This window comes from Natrix helvetica (genome assembly GCF_964273705.1).
Source record: "Natrix helvetica genome assembly, chromosome: 2".
NCBI lineage: Eukaryota > Metazoa > Chordata > Lepidosauria > Squamata > Natricidae > Natrix > Natrix helvetica.
The window spans coordinates 2,849,469-2,876,566 of record NC_138552.1 but is presented as its reverse complement, the minus strand read 5'-3'; the positions used below and the strand labels follow the sequence as shown (position 1 = coordinate 2,876,566).

Genomic DNA, 27,098 nt, shown 5'->3' with positions numbered 1-27,098 from the left:
GCAAAAATGGGGGGGGGGTCACGCCTGTAGTGCTCCCATGTGCCCTGAAATGGTTGCGCATTGTATTATGGGCGCGGCACGCCCGCCCATGACCCCCCTGCATTGCCCCCATTTATGGCACACGAGCCAAAAAAGGTACGCCATCGCTGTTCTATAAAATTGTATAGTTTTCTTTTTAATGTATAATATACACTGAAGAAGGCACAACTTTGTTGTAGGAGGTGCCAAGACAATAAAGTAAAGGATTAAACTGTTTAACTATGATAGTTTGGTCTCGGAGATGCTCTGGATGACTTTGGATAGGAGCTGGCTACTAATGAGATCAGGGTTGATCCGATGGCCACACTGCCGAAATATTTTTTCCATGGACTCAGCTGTAGCCTGAGCCACGGAGGCTTCGCGATCCTCTTGAAGATCCCGGAGACCTGGAAGGAATCCAGAAAAGAAATGATTCCCAGGATCCACCTTGAGAACCAACCCTGATCAGGGACAGAGCTTCTGGAGAGAAAGTCTCCGTTTCAAGCGAGGGAACTTTGAAACTCACCCAGGAAAACTTCTTCGATTTGTTTGGAAGTCACCACATCCTGTTTCATGTATTGTGCGCAGCAGCCTAGACACATGCAAAGAAAAGGTTGGTGGAGTTGGCAGAGATTGATTCAAGAAAGAAAACACAGAATTCTTTCGTTTCTACTTGGAAGAGTCGCTTTGGGACTTTACGGGATGGTCCCAGGAATTGGGTCTGTCTAGAGATTGGATGAAAAGAAGGACGAAGGCTGACAGTCGTCCAAGGTTTCATTCCATCCAACACCACACGATCAAAATTTGGACGCCTGGCAAACTGACTCGTACGTATGACAGTTGCAGAGTCTTGGGGGTCACATGATCACTTTTTGCAACCGTTGCAAAAGAGGGCCGTGTGTGTGTGTGTGTGTGTACGTGTGTGCGTGCAATAATGGTCAGCATGCCTGGCCTTAGGCCGCCCGCCTGCCCTGGTTTTTCCTCCCCTCCTTCCAGAGTTCGCATTTGGGGTTACCAATTAAGAGGGCAGCTGCCTCTCGGGACGAAGGATTCCGGCTCTTTAGGAATTCCACCATCTGCTCCAACATTTCAGGCAGGTTTTCCTTGCATCGATTGATCTGGGGAACACAAGGCCACAAACAAGGCAATGAACTCTGTAGCTTCCTCTTTTTTTCTTTCTAATGTTTCTAGTCCTCATGTCCTCAACAACAATATCTTCAATAACATATTGAATTTTATTATATTCAGTATGTTAGCCAACTGTACTATACTAAACTATATTATTATTATACTACATTTTATTATACTAAACAATATTATTTTGCTATACTGGATGTGACTGGACTAGACTGGACTATCATACAATGCAATACAGTATAATATTATTACATTATATAGTATAGTAAAACAGAATAGAAAAAGAAAAGGGAAAGAAAGATGATAAGGAAATGGCTTCTGGTCTTATAAATGCATTTATGTTTTGCCCTCTTTACATCGTAATTTCCCTTTTCCACAAACTGCCATTTCTAATCCTCAAACCCACAAATCAGCAAGGTTTCTAGTCGTCATGGTGGCATAGAACCTCTGCTGTTCCCAAGGGAACAACAACCCAAGAAGAATCCCTCTAGTCGGTTTAGTCTAGTGGTTGAGGCCTCAGGCAACAAACCAGGAGCCGAGGAGGAGGGGGAGGAGAAGCATAGGGACGACCACCATCTTGAATGATTTATCAAAAGAAGAAAGGCAGGAGAAAAAGAAAATATATTATACTCTAATCCAGAAGAAAAGGAACCAGCTGGGCTCCTACTTACCACCTCCGAGCAGATGCTGGAATACATGCTCTGGAGACTGGTGTAAATCTCGTAGTCAAACAAAGTCTCTGGAAACTCCTCCCACTTCATAAAGGAGACGCAGGAGGTCAGGGTGTTCCTGGAGACCTGGGCCGAGGGAGGAAAGGAGGCATCAGAGGAGCCGGTTCTTAGGTTATCCATCTTTGGCAGAGAAAACCAGACTTCTCCTTGCTCAGAGGTGGGAAAGGGGATGAGCCACCCCAAGAGGAAGCTAAGGCAGGGCAAGGGTCCCCCTGAAGGCCAGAGTTCCCCACAATTCAACCCTGACTCTCTTCTATTGGTACTAGGCAAAACATCAAGCAGAAAACAACCCCCTAATCCAAGAATGACCCAACAGAAAACCTGCACCCACATCAAAATGATCGGCCATTAAGCAGAGGTCAAACCCTCCCCTCCAACCTACTGATACTGTCACCTAGTTGGGTCAGGAAAAGCCTGCAAGAAAAAAACCAGGTTCAGAGAGCACCAAGGACCTCACAACTTCAGGATTGTCCAGAATCTTTTTGCCTTCTCCAGAGGGTCCACATGATGCAACCATGTTGCCCTGAGTGAAGATGGGGGTACAGCGTGGTCTCATGGAGAAGGGAGCATGAAAGAGCAGGAGCTTAGTTGACCCCGCCCATCAATTCACCTCTTGGGTCCAACGATTAGCCAACTGGATGACGAGAGGAATCAGGCTGCGCAGGATGGATTTGGTCAGATTCCGCTCTGTCTCCTTGACCCCTTTTAAGACCAGGCCAAAAAGAGTGATGGAGGTGTTGCGCAACTCGATGTCCTCCTACGAAGGAAGAGAAACGGGTCAGTCCCTCCAATAGCATTCAGGAAGTGGGAGGCGTTGTGAGAACCTAGAAGAACAAACTGCAACACACACAACAGTCAGCTGAGCAAAAACTGAGAGCAGAAATTTCAGACGAGAAATCATCTCAAATTTGATTCTTCTTTGTTTCCTGAAATAGAAAGGCAGGGAGGGATCCACTAAACCTTCAATAAAAGCCTTCATCACCGCCATCCTCTTCATCTGATCTGCCTCAGTTTCCCACTCACGAGACAAAGGAAGAGGAGTCAGGCAACTGTTTCTCCAGACAAGGCCATGGGGATGGTTGGCCATGGGTGTAAAAGGCTTGCAGACCAACCTCTATGGTGTGACCGAGGGAGCTGTTTTCCCATCTTAGCAGCCTTCAGATGTGGGGACTTCAACCTCTGGAGTTCTCAGGCCAGCAGAGTTGAGATCCACACACCTTAAAGGGTCTGAGATCAAGCAACACCAATCTGGATTTTTAATAAATATGGAGAGTGATTGATGGTGGTTTGGTGAAGCTGAAGAGAGTGGCAACCTTCTCCAGCTCTCTGGAAGGGCTCAAGGATCATCTGAAAGCTCACACACTCTTTTAGATGGGAACAGCACAGTTATTGCTGAACTATTTCTAAGCCTTTTTGATAAAATTGGAATTCTGCAGATGGTACCCAGGCCATCTTTATGGGAGAAAAAGAGAGAGGGAGGGAGGGAGAGGAAGAGAGAGGGGTGGTGGATTAGTTTGTCGTGATTTAGTTGACGTACATCAGCAAAATACTTCCCCAGGACCGGAATAAGATTGACAGCTTTCCATCCATAGGTTTGAACTTTCAGATACCGGAATAGGAACTGAAGAGTCCGTAAGGATTCCTTTGCCACACTTTTTTCTGGGTGACAAGCACAGTTGACCACAGGGACTAGCACCGGCTCTAACATCGTATTCTGGAGGAAGGAGGGAAGAAAGGGAGCAATTAAACATGGTCACTGAAGTTCTCTGAGTCTACGAATGACAAACACAGAGAAGCCCCCATAACCTAGAATCACAGGGTTGAAAAGGAACTTGGAGGTCATCTAGTCCAACCCCCTGCTCAAGCAGAGACCTTATACCATTTCAGATCAGTGGTTGTTCAGTCTCTTCTTGAAAACCTCCAGTGTTGGAGCACCCACAACTTCTGGAGGCAAGTCGTTCCACTGGTGAATTGTCCTCATTGTCAGGGAATTTCTCCTTAGTTCCAGGTTGCTTCTCTCCTTCATTAGTTCCCATCCATTGCTTCTTGTTCTCCTTTCAGGGGCTTCGGGGAATCAGTTGCCCCCCCCATTTTTTGTGGAAGCACTTCAAATATTAAACGTCTCATCTCATCCCAGCCCCACTTTTTGTTGTTAGACTAAAACTACCTAGTTCCCCAATTCTTCATCCTATGCTTTGCCTCCGCTCCACACTTCAGCTTTCACAGTTAAACCTACCATCATGTTCCCCATTTCAAGCATATAAACATGTGCACTTAGAACATACAACACGGCATAGCAGAGTCAGAAGGGACCTTGGAGGTCTTCTAGTCCAACCCCTGCTCGAGCAGGAGATTCTATACCATGAATGGTTTTCCAGTCTCTTTTGGAAAACCCACAGGTTCTGGAGATCAGTCCTTCCATTGCTTGATTGCTCTCACCGTTAGGAAAATTTCTCCTTAATTCCAGGCTGATTCTCTCCTTGCTTAGTTTCCAACCATTCTTTCTCCTCTTTCTTTCTTTTGACCACCTGGTCTTTGTAGGAGCCTTCAAATATTGGAACAGGTGCCATCCTGTCTCCCCTAGTCCTTCTTTTCATTAGACTAGACATTCCCAGTTCCTGTAAGCGTTCTTCGTATGCTCTTGGGTTGCAATGATAAGAAAACTGGATGAGATGTATAAATGGAGAAAACCATAACACCCAGCATCCCAGGTGGAGGTTCCCCGTGATCTCCCATCCTGCAAGGGAAGATCTTGGGGAAATAGCTGGGTGTGAGGAAGCTGGATGATTGTTAGGTCAGCTCAGGGGCTTCCTCATCCCAGGGGTTTGACGCAAAACACTCAATCACTGGAGGTTTTTAAGAAGAGAGCAGACAGTCACTTATCTGAATTAGCTTAGGTTCTCCTGCTTGAGCAGAAGGCTGGACTAGAAGACCGCCAAGGTCTCTACTACTAGGGAAACCAGTAGTAATGGTTGTCCAGTCTCTTCTTGAAAGCCTCCAGTGTTGGAGCACCCACAACCTCTGGAGGCAAGTTGTTCCACTGGTTAATTGTTCTCAGTGTCGGGAAATTTCTCCTTAGGCCTAGGTTGCTTCTCTCCTTGATTAGCTTCCATCCGTTGCTTCTTGTTCTGCTTTAGATGTCCTCCAAGAGGATCTGTCTCCAAATTGATCCTTCAGATCTTCCAGGGATGCCCCCATCTTTGTAGAAGAGTTGCCACTGTAGCTGAGGGCATCCTCTTTCTGGTGGTTGTCTTCTTCTCCTCCTTCTACCCTTCCTAGCCTTGTAGACTTCCCAGAGAGGTCACACCTGCTGCTCCCTTGAAAGTCCCTCACTTCCTGCCCCCCATCTCTTACCTCCAAGGGGTGCTGGAGAAGATACCCCAGACCACGAATAGCAAATATTTGGATGAGGGGATATGGCTGAGCCATCCAGTCTTGGAGGACATTGAGGATGTCCTTCATGATGAAGAATTGTCCGACCTCCGGGTGATAGAGAAGCTGGGGAAGAAGAGGAGAGAGACGTAGCATTAGCAAAACAAAGGAAGGGAATTTTCCTCAGAGCCTCTACGAAGAGATGCCACGTTCAGCCATTACGGGGCGAGGGAAAGAAAAGACAGTCCTCGTTTAGTGACTGCGTAAAGTCACCATGGCACTGACAAAAGGGACAATTCCATTTTTCAAACTTATGACCATTGATCACGGTCAGCTGATCAAAAATTGGATACTTGAGGGTCCGTATTTATGATAATCGCAGTGTTTCGAGGATACGTGATTCGTTTTGTGACCGTCTGATAAGCCGTCAATGTGGAAACTGGATTCACTTAACAACCATGTAACTAACATAACAACTGCAATGATTCACTTAACAACTGTGGCAAGTAAGGTCGTATAATGGGGCAAAACTTGCTTAGGGACTGTTTCACTGAGCAAAGGAAATTTGGGGCTCAATTCTGGTCGTAAGTCGAGGACAACCTGTAGAAGGAAATGACTGGAAGAACTGGTTCATCCTAAGTATACGACCACGGCATTTCCTGAAGGACTGCTGCGATCACTTAATGACCACTGGATGTTCTATGACAGTCATATGTCGAGGATTACAGTATGGCAAAAGGTAGTGCAAATGATAGTTGTAAGAATACAAAACTGCCTATAATGCAACGAGGAAAAGGAATTTGGGGTCATTGAGTCTTCCTTCCTCCCTCCCTCCCTCCTTCCCTCCCTCCCTCCCTGCCTCTTTCTCTCTCTCCCCCATTCCACCGATTAACAGAATAAGAGGAGACCTTGGAGCTCTTCTAGTCCAACCTCTTGACCAAGCAGGAGACCATCTACTATGTCAGACAAACAGTCTTTCCAGTCTCTTCTTCAAGGCCTCCAGTGATGGAGCCCCCACAACTTTGAGTTCCTAACCATAAAGTCCTCGTGAACCCTGCGCAACGTTCCTGGAGCTCCACAATGTTGTGATGTATCACAATGTCTCCTCACCTCTGAGAAGAACACCATGCCAATTGTCTTCTCCCTTAAGTCAGGACGGTGCAGGTAGGTGTTGGCCTGTCTGAACATCACCTTGAGCTCCACTTTAGAGTAGGTGAAGAGTTTCCTAAAGATCAAATAGGGAGAAATCAGACAAGATCTGCTGGTGAGTGAGGAGAAAATCACCAAGCTAGAGAAATGATTATCTGAATTATGGATAAATGAATTACTCAATGAATTAGTCCATTTAGATAATGTCTCACCCTCCCTCTCTTTCTCAGTCTTTTTCTCCCTCCCTCCTCTTCCGCTCTCCCTCTCCTTTCTTTGTCTAACTCTCCCTCTCATTCTCTCTCTCCTTTTCTGTTTCCATCTCTCTCTCTCCCCCTCCCTCTCTTTCACTCTCTCCCCTTCCCTCCCTCTCCTCTATCTCCCCTTCCCCCCTCTCTCTTTCCTCCCTCTCACCCTCCCTTTCTTTCTCTTTCTCTCTGTACCTCTTCTTCTTCCTCTCCTTCTGCCCTCCCTCCCTCTCTCCTTCACTCTCTTTCTCCCCCCTCTCTCCTTTTCCTCTATCTAACCCTCCCTCTTCCTCTCTTTCTCTCTCCCTCCCTTCTTCCCTCCCTCTTCCCCCTCTCGCTCACTTTCTCTATCTCTGCCTCTTCTTCCTCCGCTCCCTCAGCCCTCCCCTCCCTCTCCCACCCTTCCTATTCCTCTCTTTCTCTCTCTCTCCCCTTACACTCCCTCTTCCCCCTCTCCCTCACTTTCTCTCTCTCTGCCTCTTCCTCCTCCTCTCCCTCTGCCCTTCCCCTCCCTCTCTCACCAACTGCCACTTGTAGCCAAGCTCTTTGGACTTTGAAGTTCTTACCGGACCAGGTGGAAAATGGCCTCAAACAGACTATCTGGGCTCAAGAGCATCTCCCAGCATCCCACCATCCCCAAATCGTTGTACTCCTCTTCGTATCCGGCAGACAGGATGAGGTTTTTGATCGCCTGCACTGTCGTGCTAAATCAAAGAAAGGGAGAAGAGTTGATGCTAATCCTTCAGCCGATGCCCCCTGCAAAGGCCAGGCTTGCCCTGACGCCAACCGGCCTCCCGCTGCCCTTCAGGAGAGCTCCAGGTTTCACTTGGCGGCTTGTGCAACAACCACAAAACACAACAGCAAATCAGCCTCCCTTTATTTCTTCCCCCTCCAGTGATATCCTGTAGGATCCAGATTGGGCCCAGGAGATTCCTTACCCCAATTGGTTGATCTGTTCTGAAAGGTCTGTGACTCTGCTGGACTTCCTGGCCCCACTCTTGCTGGCTCCCAGGAGGAAGTACAGCTGCGTGACCAGGGCGAGGAGCAGGTTGGAGAATTTGTTGTGGAGGAGCTCAGCAGCGTTCGGGAGGGACAGGAGGAAACAGAGAGCGTTGGTGGCCTAGAAACGGGATGAAGGGTGAGTCACCTTGGGCTTCCCAGGTTACTTAGTTTCATCACCTTCTTCTTCTTCTTCCTCTTCTTCTAACGTTCCCAGAAACACTTGCGGGGTGGCGTCTGGCCAACTGAATGGAGCTGGGGGTTTACTGGCCAGATGCCCTTCCTGTTGCCAATGAGGATTTTTGTTCGGCATATTCTCATTTTGCTCAGGGAGAGAAACATCTGCCTCCACCTAAAGGAGGGCGGCTTACGCCAAATGATGCTCCAATTTCAGCTGCTAGCCGCTTGCCCACTGCCTCCCTCCCCCCTTCCCTCAGGTGTGGAGGGCTTACCGCAATGGGCATGAGGGACTTGCTGTTCCTCCTTGCGAGGACGTCGGTGCTGGGGTCTTGGTCCTGCAGCCTTTTCAAGAGGGGCTTCATGATCTTGAGGTTGGCATAATGGTCTGCAGCCAGCGCCCCCCAAACCTCCCTGGCACTTCTGCAGAGGGGGAGAAACAGATAGGGTGGAAATCAAATCCTTTCCCCATTTCAGAAGAGATGGCCAGTCCAGATAGATGAACCCCCCAACAGAAGGAAGGATTGGAAAACCGATGCCCAAATGAACGGATCTCATCCCCAAAAAATATCTCTATATGAACAGGTAGTTCTCGATTTACAACCGTTTGTCCAGCAGCCATTCAAAGGAACAACGGCATTGAAAAAAGCGACTTATTCCCAGTTTTCACACTTTCCAGTATCCTCAGGATCATCTGACCAAAATTCAGACTCCTGGACAACTGGTTCAGATTTACGACCATCCCAAATATGATATTGATATGATCCACACCTGACATGACCTCTCCATCACAAGACCCTCACTTGATATGACCCTCACCTGGCCCATCAGAAAACTCATCACAAGAGCCACACCTGACACGAGCCTTAATCTGAGGTGACCTCCCCATCACAAGACCCATCACATGATCCCCAAGTCGCGACGACACGATGTGCGATCTCAATGCTCTGAGATCACAGTCGATACTTTTGCTACTGGGTAGTCCAAATAGATCTAAACTGTCCCGCAGAGACGGTGAACAGGAAGAATACATCTTTCTGATCTCAGGGACATTGCAAAGTCCCTGATTGATCCAAGAGAAGTTCTTCAAGCCGGTGACAAAAAATCCAGCCATCTGGCTGATGAAGTCAGGGCGGCTCCAAAACTGAAGGATACGGAAAGAGAAAGTGTTTCCCGCTGGTGAGGAATTTTTACTGTTTTAAAAGTGACTGCCTATAAAAAAAAAAAACCTTAAAATTATTTTAAATTAGAGAACAGAGGAAATAAGTGGTGGAATTAAATTTGGACTGGTTTTGGACAGTGGGTTATCTTACTTTTTAAATGCTATCTTCACGGATGGAATTTATGCAAGCCTTTTAAAATGAATGGATTAAGTTTCCTTCTTCTATTTTTTTTCTTCTTTTACTATTCTCTGTAATCTATGGACTAAAATTCTCCTCTTTCATTACTGTGGGTGTTATTCTAACTCATTTAAGAGTCGGACTTTTTAAAAAACTTGAAATACAAAAAGATACAAAAAGAAAGAAAGAAATGGTAACATTGTAACACTGCTACTTGGCGGCTAGAGGTTTGTGTATTGGAAACGAAACATTTTTTTCACTGATTATCCTGGCTTGGCACTCCAAGGTCTCACAGCTTCTTTATAGAGACTGATAAGAAGAAAAGCACACATATGTTCCTTTGAAGTATATTTTTAACCAGAGATAGGTGAAATGTTATTGTGATGCTTAATTCTGTTAAAACCTTCTAAGCTAGAGCAGCAGTGTTTGTTAGCTGGAGATAATGACACAATTTCAACAGCAAAAAGAAGTTTTAAGTCTGCAAAAGATACTCTCAGAAATACAGAAATTATCAGATACACATGAGAGGATAGAGAAGAAGTTGCAAGTTTTACTGCACTTAACAGCAAAATATGAAGAAGTTGAAGATGCTAATCAAATGGAAAAAGTGACGGTTAAAATCCTAAAAATCTAAGAGGAAAATGAATATAAAGAAATTAAAATTGCTGATATTTATGGTGATTGGTTTGTCTCTGAAAAGGGAAAGAGTGGAATACTGAAAGAGGAATTAAATGGAGGGGAAATCTACCCCAGATGACAAGATACAGAAGAAGAAAAAACAAAAGAATTTATGGATTTAAAGAGAGAATTTTTATTAACAATATCATTGATAACACTACCGACAATCAAAGATAAGCTGATTAAGGAAACAGAAGAAGGGCATCGAAATTGCATGAGAGACTTTATAATCAAGGAGTTGCTAAGAGGAGTCCATACAAAGTTGATTAAGGAGATGATTAGAGGACTGATGCCACAAATGGCAGAAGACATGAGTGTCAGGCCTGTAGTTATGTTCTTTTTAGGATCTTTGGCCTGCCACACTTTCTTATAATTTTCTATGCTGTTTCATTAGTGTAGTAGTTGGGAGGGAGGAATAGAAAGGAGTAGGATTGTGGAATGTATGTTGTCATTCTTTTATAGAAGCTCACGGTCATCTTTTGTCTCCGCACCTTGACACCTGACCGGAAGCAGAGGGGTGTAGATGCCAGCGTGGAAGATGATGATTGGAACATGTGATAGATTTGTGGGTGTGGGGATAGATCATGAACTTTCAACTGGGTGTAATTCCAGGATGCAAATCAGAGTTGGAATTCCATAGAGGTTGCTAACTTGCCTGTAGAATAAATTGGACCTTTAAAGATGTTTTTGACTTGGACAATGATTTAATTCTGCATGGTATTTAGAACCCTAACATTATTCCAACTCTCTCCTTTCAAATAATTCACTAGCACCCTCCCCCTCTCAAGGGGGGAGGGGCTGGTGATGGAAGAGCTGGTGATGGGGGTTGCTGCATTCCCAACGCTGACCAGGACAGCGTAAAATATCAGTGAAGAAATAATGAGAAGCTTTTGGTGATAAGAAGCTGAGTGCCGGAACTTCAAAGGCAATGGAATACTGCTTCCAGTTTTATTGCATCTGGAGGAATGCAGGAGGGGGGAAAGATTCTGCAGACTAGAAACGACAAGAGGAATGAAAGTCTCAGACCAAACTTCTTCAGCAAAACGTGAGTGCATGTTCCCCTCCTTCCCCCCAACTTGGAAGCAAGGCTTGGAGAAAACAAAAAAAAACCTAGAACGGAGGTTTGGGCTCCTTCCAGACGGCAATAAATGAAATGGCATATCACCCTGCAACTAGATGGGAGAGAGATTCCCTTTCAAAATGGGAATTTCAACCGAGGCAGGAAGAAGGGATTTTGCCAGCATCTTTCACTTGCAAGCCACCACAAATGGGGCTGCAACCAGTAAATGAAGCAAAACCAGATTGGGTTTTCTTCCCAGATTTTGGATGGATGAGATGCCACTGGCCACCTCCTTTGCCATCAGCATGGGAAAATGCTCCAAGCCAGCAGAGGGCACCTACTTGGCCCATAACTCCTCCAAGCCAGCAGGAGGGTCCTTGGCACATAAACCCCCCTAGCCAGCCATCATTGGTGGAGCTGCAACCTGTGAAGCAGGCAACCCCGGGAAGGGTCTTAACCCCAGGTCATGGATGGGAGGGATGCCAGTGGGCACCTGCCCTCCCTCAACAGATGGCACCATGGCAGAAAGCTGGGCAGTGGCCAACCAAGGGATTGACCTCCCCACCGGTTCCAGTCTCCCCTGCAAGGCCCCAAAAGTTTCTTACCAGACCTTCCTACAGAGAAGAAATCTCCATGGAAGAAGGGATTACCAAACAGAGGCCTGCAGTGTGGATGGCGGGAAAATGTGCACCTGCAAGGCCCCAAAAGGTTCTTACCCCACCTTCCTACAGAGTAGCAATCTCCAACATGGAAGAAGGGATTACCAAAGCCAGGCCTGCAAGATGGGAAGCGGGACAAGGTGCATCTGCAATGCCCCAAAAGGTTCTTACCCCACCTTCCTACAGAGTAGCAATCTCCAACATGGAAGAAGGGATTACCAAAGAGAGGCCTGCAGGATGGGAAGCGGGACAAGGTGCATCTGCAATGCCCCAAGTGGTTCTTACCCCACCTTCCTACAGAGAAGCAATCTCCACCATGGTAAAAGGGGTTACCAAGGGGGAAGCTGCAAGTTGGAGAGCAAGGCAATGTGATGAAACGGTTCCTAAGTTTAGAGATGTAACTAGGTTCCATTCCTCGTGGGGGGCAATTAAATGCCACCATTGTTGTCAACTTGGCCACAGAGCGTCAGAGTGCTTGGCTCCAGCCCTAATGCCACAAATGTGCGCCCCAACCACCACGGCGGTAAAGAGAGGGTCCCAGATGCCACCACAGAAGAGTCATCTGGGCCAACAACCTCTGGAAGAGGATCCCCAACTTAAGGTGAGGAAGTATCCTACCAAGGGGGAGGCCTCGGAAGAGGAAAAGGGCAAACAATCTCCGGAGGAGGATCCCCAACTTAAGGTGACAAAGAGTCCAACTAAGGGGGAGGCCTCGGAGGGGGAAAAGCCTAAACGACCTCTGGAAGAGGATCCCCAACTTATGGTGACGAAGAGTCCTACCAAGGGGGGGCCTCGGAGGAGGGAATTGCCGAAGAACAAATGTGTGTACCAATCGCCATGGTGGTAAAGAGAGGGCCCCAGATGCCAGCACAGAAAAGTCATCTGGGCCAACAGCCTCTGGAAGAGGATCCCCAACTTAAGGTGACAAAGAGTCCAAGTAAGGGGGAGGCCTCGGAGGGGGAAATGCCCAACCGACCTCTGGAAGAGGATCCCCAACTTCAGGTGACGAAGAGTCCTACCAAGGGGGAGGCCTCGGAGGAGGAAAAAGGCCAGCCGTGGATGATTGAATCCAAGAGCCCAGAACCTACAGCACCTGCAGCAGAGAGCCCTAAATGGCCCTGGGAAGAGGTCACAATGGACTTCATCGTGGAACTCCCAGACAGCAGTGGGCATAAAGTAATTTGGACAGTTATTGATTTGGTTTCTAAGCAGGCACACTTCATTGCTTGCTCAGGATTGCCATCCGCAAACGAATTAGAGAAAATGTTTGTGAAATACATTTATCGCCTGCACGGAGTACCCAAGAGGATCATTTCAGACAGCGGAGTCCAGTTCACAGCCAAGTTCTGGAGAGAGGTCCTGAGATCTATTGGGTCCACACAAGAACTGAGCTCAGAGGTTCATCCCAGCATGAACGGCGCAGCAGAGGGAGCCAATGCGGTGGTGGAACAATACATCAGGTGTTTTGTGGACTATCAGCACGACAACTGGTCGGACTTGCTACCCTTCGCCGAAGTGGCGTACAACGATGCGGTCCACAGCAGCAGAGGATTAGCGGGTTTCCAGAATACCAGTGACATGGAAGTTGTTGCCATGCCTGAGCTGCCTAGAGAACCTCCTTCCTTCATGTCTTTGAGTGAATGGAGGGACATGCTAAAGAAAGGATGGGAGAATACGAAGAAGGCTCTAGCAGTTGCGGCAGAAGCCTACCAGAAGCAAGATGATCAACATCGCTCGCTCCAAAACCCCTACCATGTGGGGGACAATGTTTTTGTATCTACCAAATACATAAGATTAGAAATGCCTAGCAAGGAATTGGGTCCAAAATTTCTAGGTCCATTTCCAATAGTGAAGATAGTTAGCCCAGTTACAGTTCAACTCAGTCTACCCAGAAGTCTAGGGGAAATTGACCCAGAATTTCATTGGAGCTTGTTGAAACCAGTAATTGGGTCTAACAAAAGAGCATCCACCCAAGCTCACTCTCCTCCTGTAGTGATAGAAGGGGAAACAGAATCTGAGGTGGAAAGAATTGTAGATTCCAGGCTGAATAGGGGTCGCTTAGAGTACTTAGTGCATTGGAAGGGTTACCCTTGGTCTGAAGCTACTTGGGTGAACAGTGGGAACCAAAAAGTGGAGAAGTCAGTAAAGCAATTCAATGGGAAGTTTCCCGAGAAGTCAAAGGGTTCCCCTGGGTGGAGAAGAGGTGGTTAATTTTGTTATGTTAACTTTTATGTTATTCTCTTTGCAGGAAACGTTTTTCTTCTGAGGAGAGGCCGCCTGTCAGGCCTGTAGTTATGTTCTATGCTATTTCACTAGTGTAGTAGTTGGGAGGGGGGAATAGAAAGGAGTAGGATTGTGGAATGTATGTTGTCATTCTTTTATAGAAGCTCAAGGTCATCTTTTGTCTCTGCACCTCAACACCTGACCGGAAGCAGAGGGGTGTAGATGCCAGCGTGGAAGATGATGATTGGAACATGTGATGGATTTGTGGGTGTGGGGATAGATCGTGAACTTTCAACTGGGTGGAATTCCAGGATGCAAATCAGAGTTGGAATTCCATAGAGGTGCTAACTTGCATGTAGAATAAAATGGATCTTTAAAGATGTTTTTGACCTGGACAATGATTTAATTCTGCATGGTATTTAGAACCCTAACATTGAGACTGTTTTGCTACTGGAAAGATACAGGTTGATAGATGGAAGAGTATAACTTAAAACTAGCTAAACTTAGTGAAATTTAGTGATAATAGATATAGTTAAACAAATAATTGATAATGATACTAATGTATACAATGTGTAGTTTTATAATAAGGAATAACTGGATATGAATATTGAATGGTACCCATGAAAGGAAGATTAGAAACCCTTTTGGATTATATATAAAGGTTAATAATAATAAAAAAGAATTAAGTTAGATTCAGTTAAGTCCTGATTATTAGGGGGGAAAATGATATGATGCAGAATATAGTCAAATAAAGGAGGGATAATGATAATAATGTATATATATGTATGGGTACAACATAAGGAAATGGGATGTAAATTGTTAACAGTGATTTGGAAAGGACTAGAAAACTTTGTTATTGAATATTATGGATGTTTAGCTAGAATAGGACATAAAGATTCAGTGTTGTTGGAGGATTTTAGAGATAGTAAATGAAATCCCAGTATGTGGTTATGTATTAAATCTTGGTATATTTTATGATGAAGGACGTTTAAACAATTATAGTCAAATGAAAATGGAGGTATGATGACGGTAACATGTATAAATATATCTGAGTTAAAATACTTGAGTTAAAATGAATTATGCTTCACTGATACACTTTCTACAGTATGCAAAAAAGGATGATTTTATGTGTCGTGTTTGTTTTGAAAATTAAAAAAAAACTTTTATATATAAAAAAGATCCACCACCTGACATGACCTCCACATCACAAGACCCATCACAAGATCCCCATCTGACATAACCCTCAATCTGAGGTGACCTCTCCATCACCCTCACCTGAGACAACCCACACCTGAGGTGACCTCTCCATCACAAGACCTACTGACCACACCAAGCCCTTACAAGCAGAAGATCACCAGCACTGGCGTTCCTTAAACTCCACTGAAGAAGTTACCTTGCCTGGTAACAAAACATTTGGAAACCAACGCAGAAGCTCAGAGAACCAACCTCCACCCTCTCCCTCCACCTGAGCTACAGGGATTCACCCCATCGCGAAGGATGGAGAGTCTCTGATGAATCCAAGGCAACAGGAGGCCCATCTCCTTGAAGTTCTTCTTACCCATCACAGCCAATGGAGGATTCCAGCAATATGTCCACAACTGGGTTGACCCTCTTGGATGCCAGGTGACATACGGCCTTGAGGGTGAGGTCTTTCGTTGCTGGGTGGGCAATATTCGGGAGACGCTGGTAAATCTCCTTCAAGATCTTAGGTAGCTATGGCAAAAGAGAGATCGGAGGGATGAGATCCAGCGTTGATCTCCATTGGAGATGCGGTAGAGACGATAACTCCCACCCATTGGGGGAAATAATTGCCCCCCACAATGTCAACATTTGCCCTACATTTTTGAAAGAACTCCTGATTTGTCCAGCTGCCTGTGATATTTTATTGGTTTATATTAGGAGATTTATATTGCTGCCTATTCGCATATGGCGACTCAAGGCGGATGACAAAGATGTAAAAGCATCTGGAGCCTTAAACACTGCCACACTGACTCACCAAATGTTATTTTTCATGAAAGCAATATGGCTCCTTTGTTCTGCCCTTACCGTCTTCTGGGAGGTTTGGATAGCTCAGTGGTCTCCCATCCAGCCCTAGCCTTCTTAAAACCAGCCAAAGTGTCGTCACTGAGCCAACAAGGTCTCAGCCGTTCTCGTCTTTGCTTTCTAAAAAATCTCCTACATCCCTTTTGCTCCAAGCCCTGCAATTTTCTTACCTCCTCCAGATCCATGCCACACTCCTCCAGGATGGAGTTGAGGAGCAGCCCCGCAGACTGGGAGATATTCTTGTCCGCATGTGTCAAGGCTTCCAGGGCTTCCAGGATCACCTGCGTTAGCTGCAATGGGCTGAGGTGCTCCCCAAAGGCCTATTGGAGAGAAGGAACGGATACCATGCAGAGATGCCTCAGGGCTTTGACTCCCTTCTCTTGAACTTTGACCCAGATTGGGGGACAGCACACCATGTAGAGAGGCAGGCCTTATTCCATGTCCTCCATCAGGTGGGATTCAGATGGGGGTCAAGAAAGCCAACATGGCAGCTGCCCTTTCTTCCTCCTAGGCATTGGAGGGGAGGGGTACCCAAAGCCTGACCTTGGGAGGATGCTGTCCCCACTGTGAGATTGACTCCTTTGAGGGTCTCCGGGTCAGGAGGAGGAGCGAAAGGAAGACAGGCCAAAGGCTGATCCAAAACATACCTTCACCATTTTGGAGATGTTGTTGTAGAAGATCCCAGAACCCGAAACAAAGAAGTCCTCCCTCAACCAATGTACAATATTCCCCTTTTTATTCTTCCCTTTCTTGTCCATTTCTTTTGCTTTGGAGGGAGGGGAAAAAACCACAAGGTCAGATTTTGGGTCATGAAATGTCAAGAAGAAAACCACCAAGCTCAGAGAGCACCAAGGACCCCACAGTCCTTCTTCTCTCCCCCCTCTAACTCTTTTCCCTCTCTCCCTCTCTGTTCCCTACTTTCTAACTACCTCCTCCTCCCCTCCCCCTCATCTTCCTTCCCCTACTCTCTCCTCCTCCTCCCCCCTCCTCAACTTCCTCTCCCTCTCTTCCTCTCTCTCCCCTCCCTTCTCATCTCCTCCTCCACTTGCTGCTCCTCCTCCTCCTCCCCCCGCCACTCTGTCTCCCTTTCTCCCTCCCTCTCTCTCCTCCTCCTCCTCCTTGCTCCTTGTCTCTCTTCATCGCTCCTCCTCTCTCCCTCTCTCTCTCTCTCCTATCTCCTCCTCCTCCTCTTCCTCCCTAACTGACTCACTTAACATGAGAATCTCAATGTTAAAAGGACCCCTGGCCCACTTGCTGCTCCTCTTCCTCCTGCTTCTCCTCCCTGTCTCCCTTTCTCCCTCTCCTCCTCCTCCTTGCTCCTTCTTTCTCTCTCTTCATTGCTCCTTCTCTCTCTCTCCCATCTCCTCCCCTTCCTCCTCCCCCTCCTCTACCTCCTCCTCCTCCTCCTTCCTAGCTGACTCACTTGAGACTCTCCTTCTTAAAAGGACCCCTGGCCCTGAGAAGTGCCAATATCAACTGCCTATTCCAGGCATCTCTGCCAAGCCCAATGACCAGGGTCTTGGCCACACCACAGGCTGTGCCACCCAAAGGTCTCCTGGGCAGGGGGCATCCTTGGTCCTCTTGCAGCAAGTCAGCCCTTGGAGTCCAACTTTCTCACCCATTTTGCTCATGAGGAGGTGGTGCAGGTGGTAGGCAGCCTCTGCGGACGTCTGGCCAACTTCTGGGTTGGTGTCGCCAATGTGCAAGGCCAGCAAAGCCACCAGTTGTCCCAGCAAAGAAAACTCAGCTGTGGTCTAAGGAAAGGAAGGGAAAAGGAGGGGGAAAAGGAGAAGCGGAGGGGGCTCATGAAGCTTTCAGCCGGCTGAAATCAGGGAATAAGATCCAAAGAACCTCAGAATCTTAGATACACAGAATGTTAGCATCATAGAATCATAGAATTAACAAATATTTGAATCTTAGAATCTTTGAATCACAGAACCTGAGAATTACAGAATCATAGAATCACAGCATGACAGAACTGCAGTTGCTGGAAGAGACCGTGGAGGTCTTCTCCTCCAACCCTCTCCTCAAGCAGGGCTCCTTGTATCCTCCTGGTCACATCCCAAAGGTGCTTTTCCCAAAAGGCAGCTGGACTTTCTTGCGTTTTTTCCTTTCTTTGAAAACATTTCGCTTCGATTCCCAAAGGGAGACTTACGTCGAAATTGACATTGTCCGAAATGAACTTGAGGCGGTGCTTGGTGCTCTTGAGGGCCCTCTCTCGTGGCTCTTGGGAGAGTCGATCCAGGGATCTAGGCAGGGGGTTGGACTAGAAGACCTCCAAGGTCCCTTCCAACTCTGCTATTGTATTGTATTGTATTGTATTGTATTGTATTGTATTGAATCCTCAATTCTTAGAATCTTTGAATCACAGAACCTGAGAATTACAGAAACATAGAATCACAGCATGACAGAACTGCAGTTGCTGGAAGGGACCGTGGAGGTCTTCTCCTCCAACTCTCTGCTCAAGCAAGAATCCTTGTATCCTCCTGGTCACATCCCAAAGGTGCTTTTCCCAAAAGGCAGCTGGACTTTCTTGCGTTTTTTCCTTTCTTTGAAAAATTTCGCTTCTCATCCCAAAGGGAGACTTACATCGAAATTGACGTTATCTGAAATGAACTTGAGGAGGTGCCTGGTGCTCTTGAGGGCCCTCTCTCTCTCGTGGCTCTTTGGAGAGTCGATCCAGGGATTTGTGTGCTGCCAGGGGAAACGAAGGAGAAGGAGGAAAGGAGGAATGGGTCATTCCCATTTGGAAGAGCCACAGACTCCACAGGGGGACAGAAGGGCCAAATCCAGCCTGAACATCTGGCTGACCAGTTGACCCACCCCAAGAAAGGATCTCTCTTTACCATCAGCATCTCCTGCAGGGCATCTAAATTGGGAGCTTCAGACAGCAATCCGGTCAGCATGTTGTTGCAGGCGGTGGCTGTCTGCTGATAGAAATCCTAAAAGAAGGAGAAAATGTCAGAAGGAAGGAGGGGCGTCAAGGAAGAAACGGCACCTGAAAGAGGCAGAAAACCAGGGGTGGGGAACTGATGGCCCTTTTCTGACTGGGGCACTGCAGTTCCCAACCTTCCTGAGCCAGCCCTGGAATTCTGGGAGTTGAAGTCCAGAGGTCTGCAATAAACGGAGTGGCCGAACTTACAGGGCCGTTTTTTCTTCCTTAACAGTTCTGGGATATTCAAATGCAGGCAGTCCACATCTTACAACCACAATTGAGACCAAAATTTCCATCGCTAAGCGAGACATTAGTGAAGTGAATTTTGGCTCAAGGGATGGATCCAGGGCTGTTGAGGAGATCGGAAATCCTGCTCACTGCATCCTTGTTTCCAGGTGGATCCCCTATTGCTTTGCTCCGTCTGGACTGTTCACCTGAGATTGAGATGATGGGGGTTGAATATCTGTTTTCATTGTGGACACCTTGATAGCTGGCAATGAAAACACCTTCCGGATGCTTTGGTTGACCACTTTAGACCTCACCTCAGAGGTCAAGGAGGGCTTCATACGGCTGATGAAAGACAAGAAAAGAGGAGGGGGGGTGAGGAGATTCTAGACTCAGAGGGCTAAAAGGGACCTTGGAGGTCTTCTACTCCAACCCTTGCTTGATGGTCCTTAAACCATCCCAGTCATATGGTTGTCCTCTCTTTTCTTCAAAACCTCAAGTGATGGAGAGAACACAACTTCTGGAGGCAATCCCTTCCACTGATTGATTGTTCTCAGTGTAAGGAAATGTCTCCTGGAGATACCTCTCTCTCTCTCTCTCTCTCTCTCTCTCTCTCTCCCTCTCCCTCTCCCTCTCCCTCCCTCCCTCCCTCCCTCCCTCCCTCTCTCCATCCATCCATCTATCCATCCATCCCACCCCAGCCCTGATGTGTCCTTCAATGAAATGGAGTTTGACCCCCCCACTGCTCTAAAGCACGTTGACCTGCCACGGAAATCCCATCACTTGGTCCAACTCCAAGTTCCTCTCCAGCTGGTGGGAAGATGAGGGTGGGGCAGGTACGTACCTTATGGAGGTGATGGTGACGATGGCTTGATGGAGAACTATGACAGACAGGGTTCTTTCGGGCTCATCTTCAATGACTTCCTGAAAGGAGAAGAAAAGACATGTAAGGAAGCTCCTGAAATGTGGCCACCATCCAGCTGCCACTACTCCCAGCCCTACGCCTTTCCTGGTTGACACGGGAAGTCCTCAACTTACAACTGCTCGCTTAGCCACCATTTAAAGTTATGACGGAACTCTCCAGGATCCCTCTTAGAACTAAGGGGAAATTTCCTGCCAGAACAATTAACCAGTGGAACAACTTTCCTCCAGAAGCTGTGAATGCTCCAACATTGGACGTGTTAAAGAAGAGATTGGATAGCCATTTGTCTGAAGTGGTGTAGGGTTTCCTAGCTGGACTAGAGGACCCTTCCAACTTTGTTCTTCTAATTAATAATAATAATAATAATAATAATAATAATAATAATAATAATAATAATAATAATAATTTGAATTTATTAGCCGCTCCCTTTCCAGGCAGGACTCGGGGCGGCGTACAATGGAGCATATAGAACATAAAACATGTGTACAAACACATAAACATACATATATCCAAAGACACACATGCACGGAGGAGGTAACAAATTACAACATTTAGACAGTTAAAAATCACCATTAAAATACCCCAATTGTAAAAAACCCAATGTACAATTAAAATTTAAAATTTACAAAGACAGTCAGGAGGAGTAAGAAAAATTACGGTTGAGCCAGGCCAGATAATTGAAAGAGGTGGGTCTTCAGCTGTACACGGAAGGAGCGGAGATCAGAAGTAATCCTGATGTCACGGGGGAGGTCGTTCCACAGGGCTGGGCCCATCACAGAGAAGGCTCTGCTCCTGGGTGTCGCCCCCCGACACTGTTTGGCGGACGGCACCCGGAGAAGTCCCTCTCTGTGTGAGCGAATTGGTCGTAGGGATGTGTGGGGCAGGATGCGATCCTGCATGTAACTAGGCCCTGTGCCATGAAGCGCTTTAAAGATCATAATCAAAACCTTGAAACGCACTCGGTAGACCACAGGAAGCCAGTGCAGCTCGCGCAGGAGAGGTATTACAGTATCTAGTCCTCCCCATAATCACCCGCGCGGCTGCATTCTGGACCAACTGTAGTCTCCGAGTGCATCTCAAGGGAAGCCCCATGTAGAGAGCATTGCAGTAGTCCAGGCGAGACGTCACTAGCGCATGGGTGACTGTGCGTAGGGCATCCCGGTCCAATAAGGGGCGCAATTGGCGCATCAGGCGGACCTGATGGAACGCCCCCCTTGCCACGGCTGTTACATGGTCATCCATGGACAGCCGGGCATCTAGGAGGACGCCCAAATTGCGCACCTGTTCCATGGGGGCTAGTTGCAAGCCCCCGATGGCCAGAGATGGAAGCACCTGGTTGAACCAGGAGGCCGGAAGCTACAACCACTCCGTCTTGGAAGGGTTGAGTTTTAGTCGGTTGCCACCTATCCAGACCCGTACGGCCTCCAAACACCGGGACAGCATAATTCTGATACCCAAGGACTACTTATGACCCAGATTTGAAGTTCTGAGAGGCTCTTCTTCCTCAGTGATCAGAGGATCATGTTTTAGTCGCTTGGCAACTATCCTGCATTGATGGATTGGATTTGGATTTGGATTTATTGGATTTATATGCCGCCCTTCTCCCAAGGACTCAGGGCGGCATACAGCATTAAAAAACACATAGTACAAAGGTTAAACGGAAATTAGAAACAGTCCAAAAAACAAACCCAATTTATATAACACTCACATTTTAAAAATTAAATAAAATTAACAGGCCAGGCCGGCTTGCTGGAAAACCCAACTTTTTAGGGCGCGTCGGAAGGACTGGAGGTCAGGGATTATGCGAAGCTCCGGGGGCAGCTCATTCCAGAGGGAAGGCGCTCCCACAGAGAAGGCTCTCCCCCTGGGGGTCACCAGCCGACACTGTCTGGCCGATGGCACCCTTAGGAGGCCAACTCTGTGGGATCGTACTGGACGGTGGGAGGCTACTGGTGGCAGTAGGTGGTCTCGCAGGTACCCTGGTCCTAAGCCATGGAGTGCTTTAAAGGTCATAATTAATACCTTGAATCGCACTCGGAAGACAACCGGTAACCAGTGCAGGCCGCCTAAAAGGGGTGTAACATGGGAGCACCTAGGTACCCCCATGATAACCCACGCGGCCGCATTCTGGACCAGCTGAAGCCTCCGGGTGCTCTTCAAGGGCAGCCCCATGTAGAGAGCGTTGCAGTAGTCCAGGCGAGAAAGGACGAGGGCATGAGTGACTGTGCACAGAGCATCCCGATCCAGGAAGGGGCGCAACTAACGTACCAGGCGAACCTGGTAAAAGGCCCCCATGGTCACGGCCGTCAGATGTTCTTCTAAACTAAGCCGCGTATCCAGGAGGACTCCCAGATTGTGAGCCTTCTCTGAGGGGGCTAAAATTTCTCCCCCTATCATCAAAGATGGAACAAGTTGTACAAATCGGGATGACGGAAACCACAGCCACTCAGTCTTGGAGGGATTGAGCTTGAGCCTGTTCCTGCCCATCCAGATCCGCACAGCCTCCAGGCATCGGGACATCATGTCGAGGGCATCGTTTGGGTGGTTTGGGGTAGAGATGAAAAGTTGGGTATCATCAGCATATTGATGATACCGTACCCCAAAACCACGGATGATCTCGCCCAGCGGTTTCATATATATGTTGAACAGTAGGGGTGAGAGAACCGACCCCTGGGGCACCCCACAAGTGACGTGCCTGGGGGTCGATCTCTGCCCTCCAGTCAACACAAACTGCGACCGATCCGATAGGTAGGAGGAGAACCACCATAAAACGGTGCCCCCCACTCCCAACCCCCCGAGTCGTCGCATGGTCAATGGTATCGAAAGCCGCCGAGAGGTCTAATAGGACCAGGACAGAGGATCCCGGGCCCGCCAGAGATCATCGACCAACGTGACCAATGCCGTCTCCGTGCTGTACCCGGGCCTGAAACCTGACTGAAACGGATCCAGGTAGACAGCTTCATCCAGGTACTGGGGAAGCTGACGTGCTACCACACTCTCGACAGCCTTCGCTACAAAGTGAAGGTTGGAGACCGGACGGTAATTGGCTAAAGAAGCTGGGTCCAGGGAAGGCTTCTTAAGGAGGGGCCTCATCACCGCCTCCTTCAAGGTGGTGGGAAAGAACCCCTCTCTCAATGAAGCGTTGGTAATCGCCTGGAGCCAGCCCCGGGAAGCCGAAACTAACCACGAGGGACATGAGTCCAGCACACAAGTGGCAGCACTGAGTCTCCCCATAATCCTGTCCATGCCCTCGGGGGTCAAACTCATCCCAGATTGTCTCCTCAAGATTCATCCCCGTCGGCTCGCCCAAATCTACCCAGTCCAAGCCTGTCCGGATCTGAGCGATTTTATCCTGCAGATGGCAGTTTGCAGTATCCCCTGAGCATCGTTTAAGTCAGGGATGGGTAACTAGGGCCTCACTACGACCTGTGAACTTCAACTCCCAGAATCCCTGAAGGCTGGGAGTTGAATCCACCGTTCTTAAAGTTATTCAATTCCACCGTCTTCCATTCTGGACATTGGCTGTGTCGTTTCTTCTTAGAAAGTCTCAATGCCTTTTTCTTCTTCTTTCTTCCCCTAATTTGCCAGTTCGATTTGTCGTTCTACTTTATATATTAAATATCTGTCTATCTGTCTCTCTCTATCCATCCATATCTATATATCTCATTTATCTATCTATCTATCTATCTATCTATCTATCTATCTATCTATCTATCTATCTATCTATCATCTATCTATCTTTCTTTCTTTCTATCTATCTATCTATCATCTATCTATCATCTATCTATCTATCTATCTATCTATCTATCTATCTATCCATCCATCCATCCATCCATCCATCCATCCACTCAGCCATCCACCTACCTACCTACCTACCTACCTACCTACCTTGATTTAAAAATAAACACTAATAATAAAAACAATGGGGAAGCCAGATTCATGAAACAACCGTGGGACTAATTTAATGACAGTGATTCAGCTAACAACGGTGGAAAGAGAAGTCGTACAATGGGGCAGAATTCACTTAACAGCCGTCCCACTTAGCAACAGAATCATTTGGGGCTCAATTGATTGGAATTCAATTCGGTTCAAATTCTCTTTCAAACTTAAAGGCGCCCAGGAGCACCTGCCCCTCCCCCTCCCCACTTACGATGATCTTGAGGACCAAATCCTGTTTCTGGGGTAGATGGAGGTCTTGCCTCCTGCTGAGGGCGGCCGCTTTGGTGACCATGATGATGGACCTCATGAAGGCTTTCTTCAGGCCTTCGTCCTGGGAAACCCAAGTGGGAAGAGGGTGGGGTTAGAAGACACCAGGAGGAAGAGGGTGCATCTATTTATTTCAACCTTTACGTAGCCGACCATCTTTTCTTGAACTCCGGGGGGCTCCCAATCAAAATATCCCCTGGACATTCTGGGTGCTAGTCCTGCCTTAGGCATGAGAGGCAGCCGAGAGACTTTGGTCCAATCACCAGGAGATGGAGAGTTCTAGTCCCACTATAGCCATGAAAGCCAACTGTCTGAGCCAATCACCAGGAGACTGTGAGTTCTAATCCCTCCTTCAGCACGAGAGCCAGCTGGGTGAGTCCACATCTGGCCCAGTTCTTCTCTCTCAATCTAACACAAGTCACAGGGTTGTTGTGGTTGTGTGAAAAGGAAGAAAGAGGATAATGCGCTGCCTTGAGTGTAATGAATGTGGCATGACTATAGATAAAGAAACCACTAGCATTTCATCATCTCCAGGGCAATTGGAACAGGAAGCAGATCGAAATGGGAGGCATAACTGGGGGCTGGAGGTCGCCTGTTGAGCCCAGATTCTCCCCAGCAAACTCTGAGGACTGCAGTCAGGTTGTCCTGGTTCACTAAAAGGGGCGATTTGTAGCTCAGGGTTGAACTGTGGAGCCCTTGGTGCTCCCTGAACTTTGTTTTGTTTTTTTACAGACGTTTCTTATATTTTTTCACCATCAATTGAAATCCAGATAAGCAGGGATTAACCCCAGACAAACAAGGCAGAAGTAAACAACAGATCAAGGAACTAGGAGGAGGAAAACTACAGTTCTGACAGCACTGACAGAGGGTGGAAACCAGCCTACCTTGTTCATGGTGGCGTACTGGATGAGAATTTCGGACACGATGGGTTGGATGAAAAAACCCAGGTCTTCAGGGGAGGCTCCCTGGGCTGCTTGTCCATAGCAGAGCATTAATGTTGTTCTAATCCGTCTGTCAGACACATATTCTGAGTCCTGCCAGGACAAAGACGAGGGTGTCAAAACTCTTTTCCAGAGCACCAGAAGACAAGACAAGAAGCCATGGATGGAAACTGATGGAGATTCTTAGTCATCCAGGTCATGGTTGTCCCAAAGGGGCTTTTTCCAAAGGCAACTGGACTTGTTTTTTCCTTGAAGAGCTTTCGCTTCTCATCCAAGAAGCTTCTTCAGTTCTGCCTGAAGCTTCTTCACTTCTGACTTCGGTCAAAACAGAAGAAACTTTCTGCATGAGAAGCGAAATGTCTTCAAGGAAAACAAAGTCCAAGCCCTTTGAAAAAGCACCTTTGGGTCTACTTGAGATGTTTGTTGGGCAACTCATGATCTTCTCTAGCCTTATAAAATAGTCCTCCAGGAGATGGAGGTGGACAATTTCCAGCCCCACCTACAATCTCAGCGCTGGTCTCAGGTAGCATCTGTCCTTCTAAACATCTAGGACTTTCCTTCCCAGAATCCCCCAGCCATTTTCTCTACTGCGTTTCGGACCTTGGAACCCCATCCCTGGTCTTACCTCATGGGAGCCTTCCGAGAGAGAAGGTCTCTTGGGCTGTGCGATGTTACTGGCCTCCCTGAGGACCAGGAGGATTTCTGGCAGATGATGGAATGCAGCGAGGCGGATGGTCTCCGAGATTCCCTAGGCAAAGCAATGCTTGTGAATTAGGACATTTGCACATTTTCTTTTTTTATCTTCCTATTCCTCCTCCTCCTCCTCCTCCTCCTCCTCCTCCTCCTCCTATTTGCAAACCCCAGGCCCTTCTAGCACTGATGAAATTACCTAACTGGGTAATAAAATGTCTGCAAGAAAGCAACCAAGCACTCCTCCAAAAACCCCACAGTTCTCCTCCTCCTCCCCTCCTCCCTCTTCTTCCTCTCCTCCCCTCCTCCTCCTAACTCCTCCCCCTCCTCCCCCCCTCCTCCTCCTCTCCTATTCCCTCCTCCTCCCTTCACCTCCCCTCAGCAAAACCTGTCCTCTTCTAGAACTGATGAAATGACCTAGTCACAAAAGGTCTGCATTTCTTAGAACCAAGCTCAGAGAGCACCAAGGACCCCACAAAGTTGGAGGCCTCAGCCCCCGCAGGCAGCCCACCCCCACTCACCTCTCTGTCCGTCTCGTCTGAAAATGAGAATGCCAGAAGCTTTTTGAGGTGGTCTTTTACAAGATCTTTCTGTCTGGTATTCTTCAACTTTAAGCCATAGTATTTATATAGGTTTATCTGAAGATTGGAAAAAGAGTGTGTGAGTCTGAGGGAACTCCACCCATCATCCAGGAAAAGGAAGCATAGGACAAAGAATGATCAGAAAAGGACCAAGTGTGGTCAAGCACAGGGCCATTTCCAACTAAGCATCGCTTACTCGCCATGGCCAACTCATCAGGGAACAAGAGTTACACTAATATCAGTGTTCCAATATATCAGGGATTGCCCCAAAGAAGAGGGGGGTCAACCTGTTCTCCATGGGACCAGAAGTCGGCACGAGAAGCAACAGATGGAGACCTATCAAGGAGACAACCAACCTAGTAAAAACTTTTTGGTAGAAGATCTTACTAGAAGATCTCCAAGGTCCCTTCCAACTCTCTTATTATGTTATTCTGTTACTAATTAAGGAGAGAACCAACCTAGAACTAAGGAGGAACTTCCTAACAATGAAGACAATTAACCACTGGAACAGTTTGCCTCTAGAGGTTGTGGGTGCTTCATCACTAGAGATTTTTAAGAAGAGATTGGACAACCATTTGCCTTAAAGGGTATAGGGTTTCCTTCTTGAGCAGGGGATTGGACTAGAAGACCTCTAAGGTCCCTTCCAACTCTCTTATTATGTTATTCTGTGACTAATAAAGGAGTGAGCCAACCTAGAAGTAAATAGAAACTTCCTAACAGTGAGAACAATTAACCAGTAGAACAGTTTGTCTCCAGAAGTTGTGGGT

At 47.3% G+C, this 27,098-nt stretch overlaps 2 protein-coding genes across 2 annotated transcripts in view; both read right to left on the bottom strand.

Annotated features, from left to right (window-relative positions):
* Positions 1-27,098, bottom strand: part of LOC309385755 (maestro heat-like repeat family member 5) — a gene marked incomplete at both ends in the record, with an annotated part of 152,614 nt that overhangs the window by 120,552 nt on the left and 4,964 nt on the right. Inside the window, 5 exons of the mRNA XM_081940459.1 lie at positions 19,201-19,336; positions 19,836-19,915; positions 24,064-24,183; positions 25,004-25,153; positions 25,686-25,808. Coding sequence (XP_081796585.1) covers positions 19,201-19,336; positions 19,836-19,915; positions 24,064-24,183; positions 25,004-25,153; positions 25,686-25,808 — 609 coding nt within the window. The remainder of the gene's footprint in view (positions 1-19,200; positions 19,337-19,835; positions 19,916-24,063; positions 24,184-25,003; positions 25,154-25,685; positions 25,809-27,098) is intronic.
* LOC309385716 (maestro heat-like repeat-containing protein family member 7) lies at positions 259-19,149 on the bottom strand (the record flags this gene model as incomplete). The annotated part of the gene is made up of 20 exons (XM_081940416.1): positions 259-425; positions 545-610; positions 1,034-1,136; positions 1,827-1,952; positions 2,344-2,409; positions 2,497-2,643; positions 3,424-3,600; positions 5,241-5,384; positions 6,369-6,483; positions 7,219-7,356; positions 7,591-7,772; positions 8,104-8,251; positions 15,347-15,501; positions 16,002-16,151; positions 16,479-16,597; positions 17,450-17,585; positions 18,421-18,525; positions 18,678-18,773; positions 18,830-18,923; positions 19,145-19,149. 20 exons carry the CDS (start codon positions 19,147-19,149, stop codon positions 259-261), a joined length of 2,439 nt encoding a protein of 812 aa, XP_081796542.1.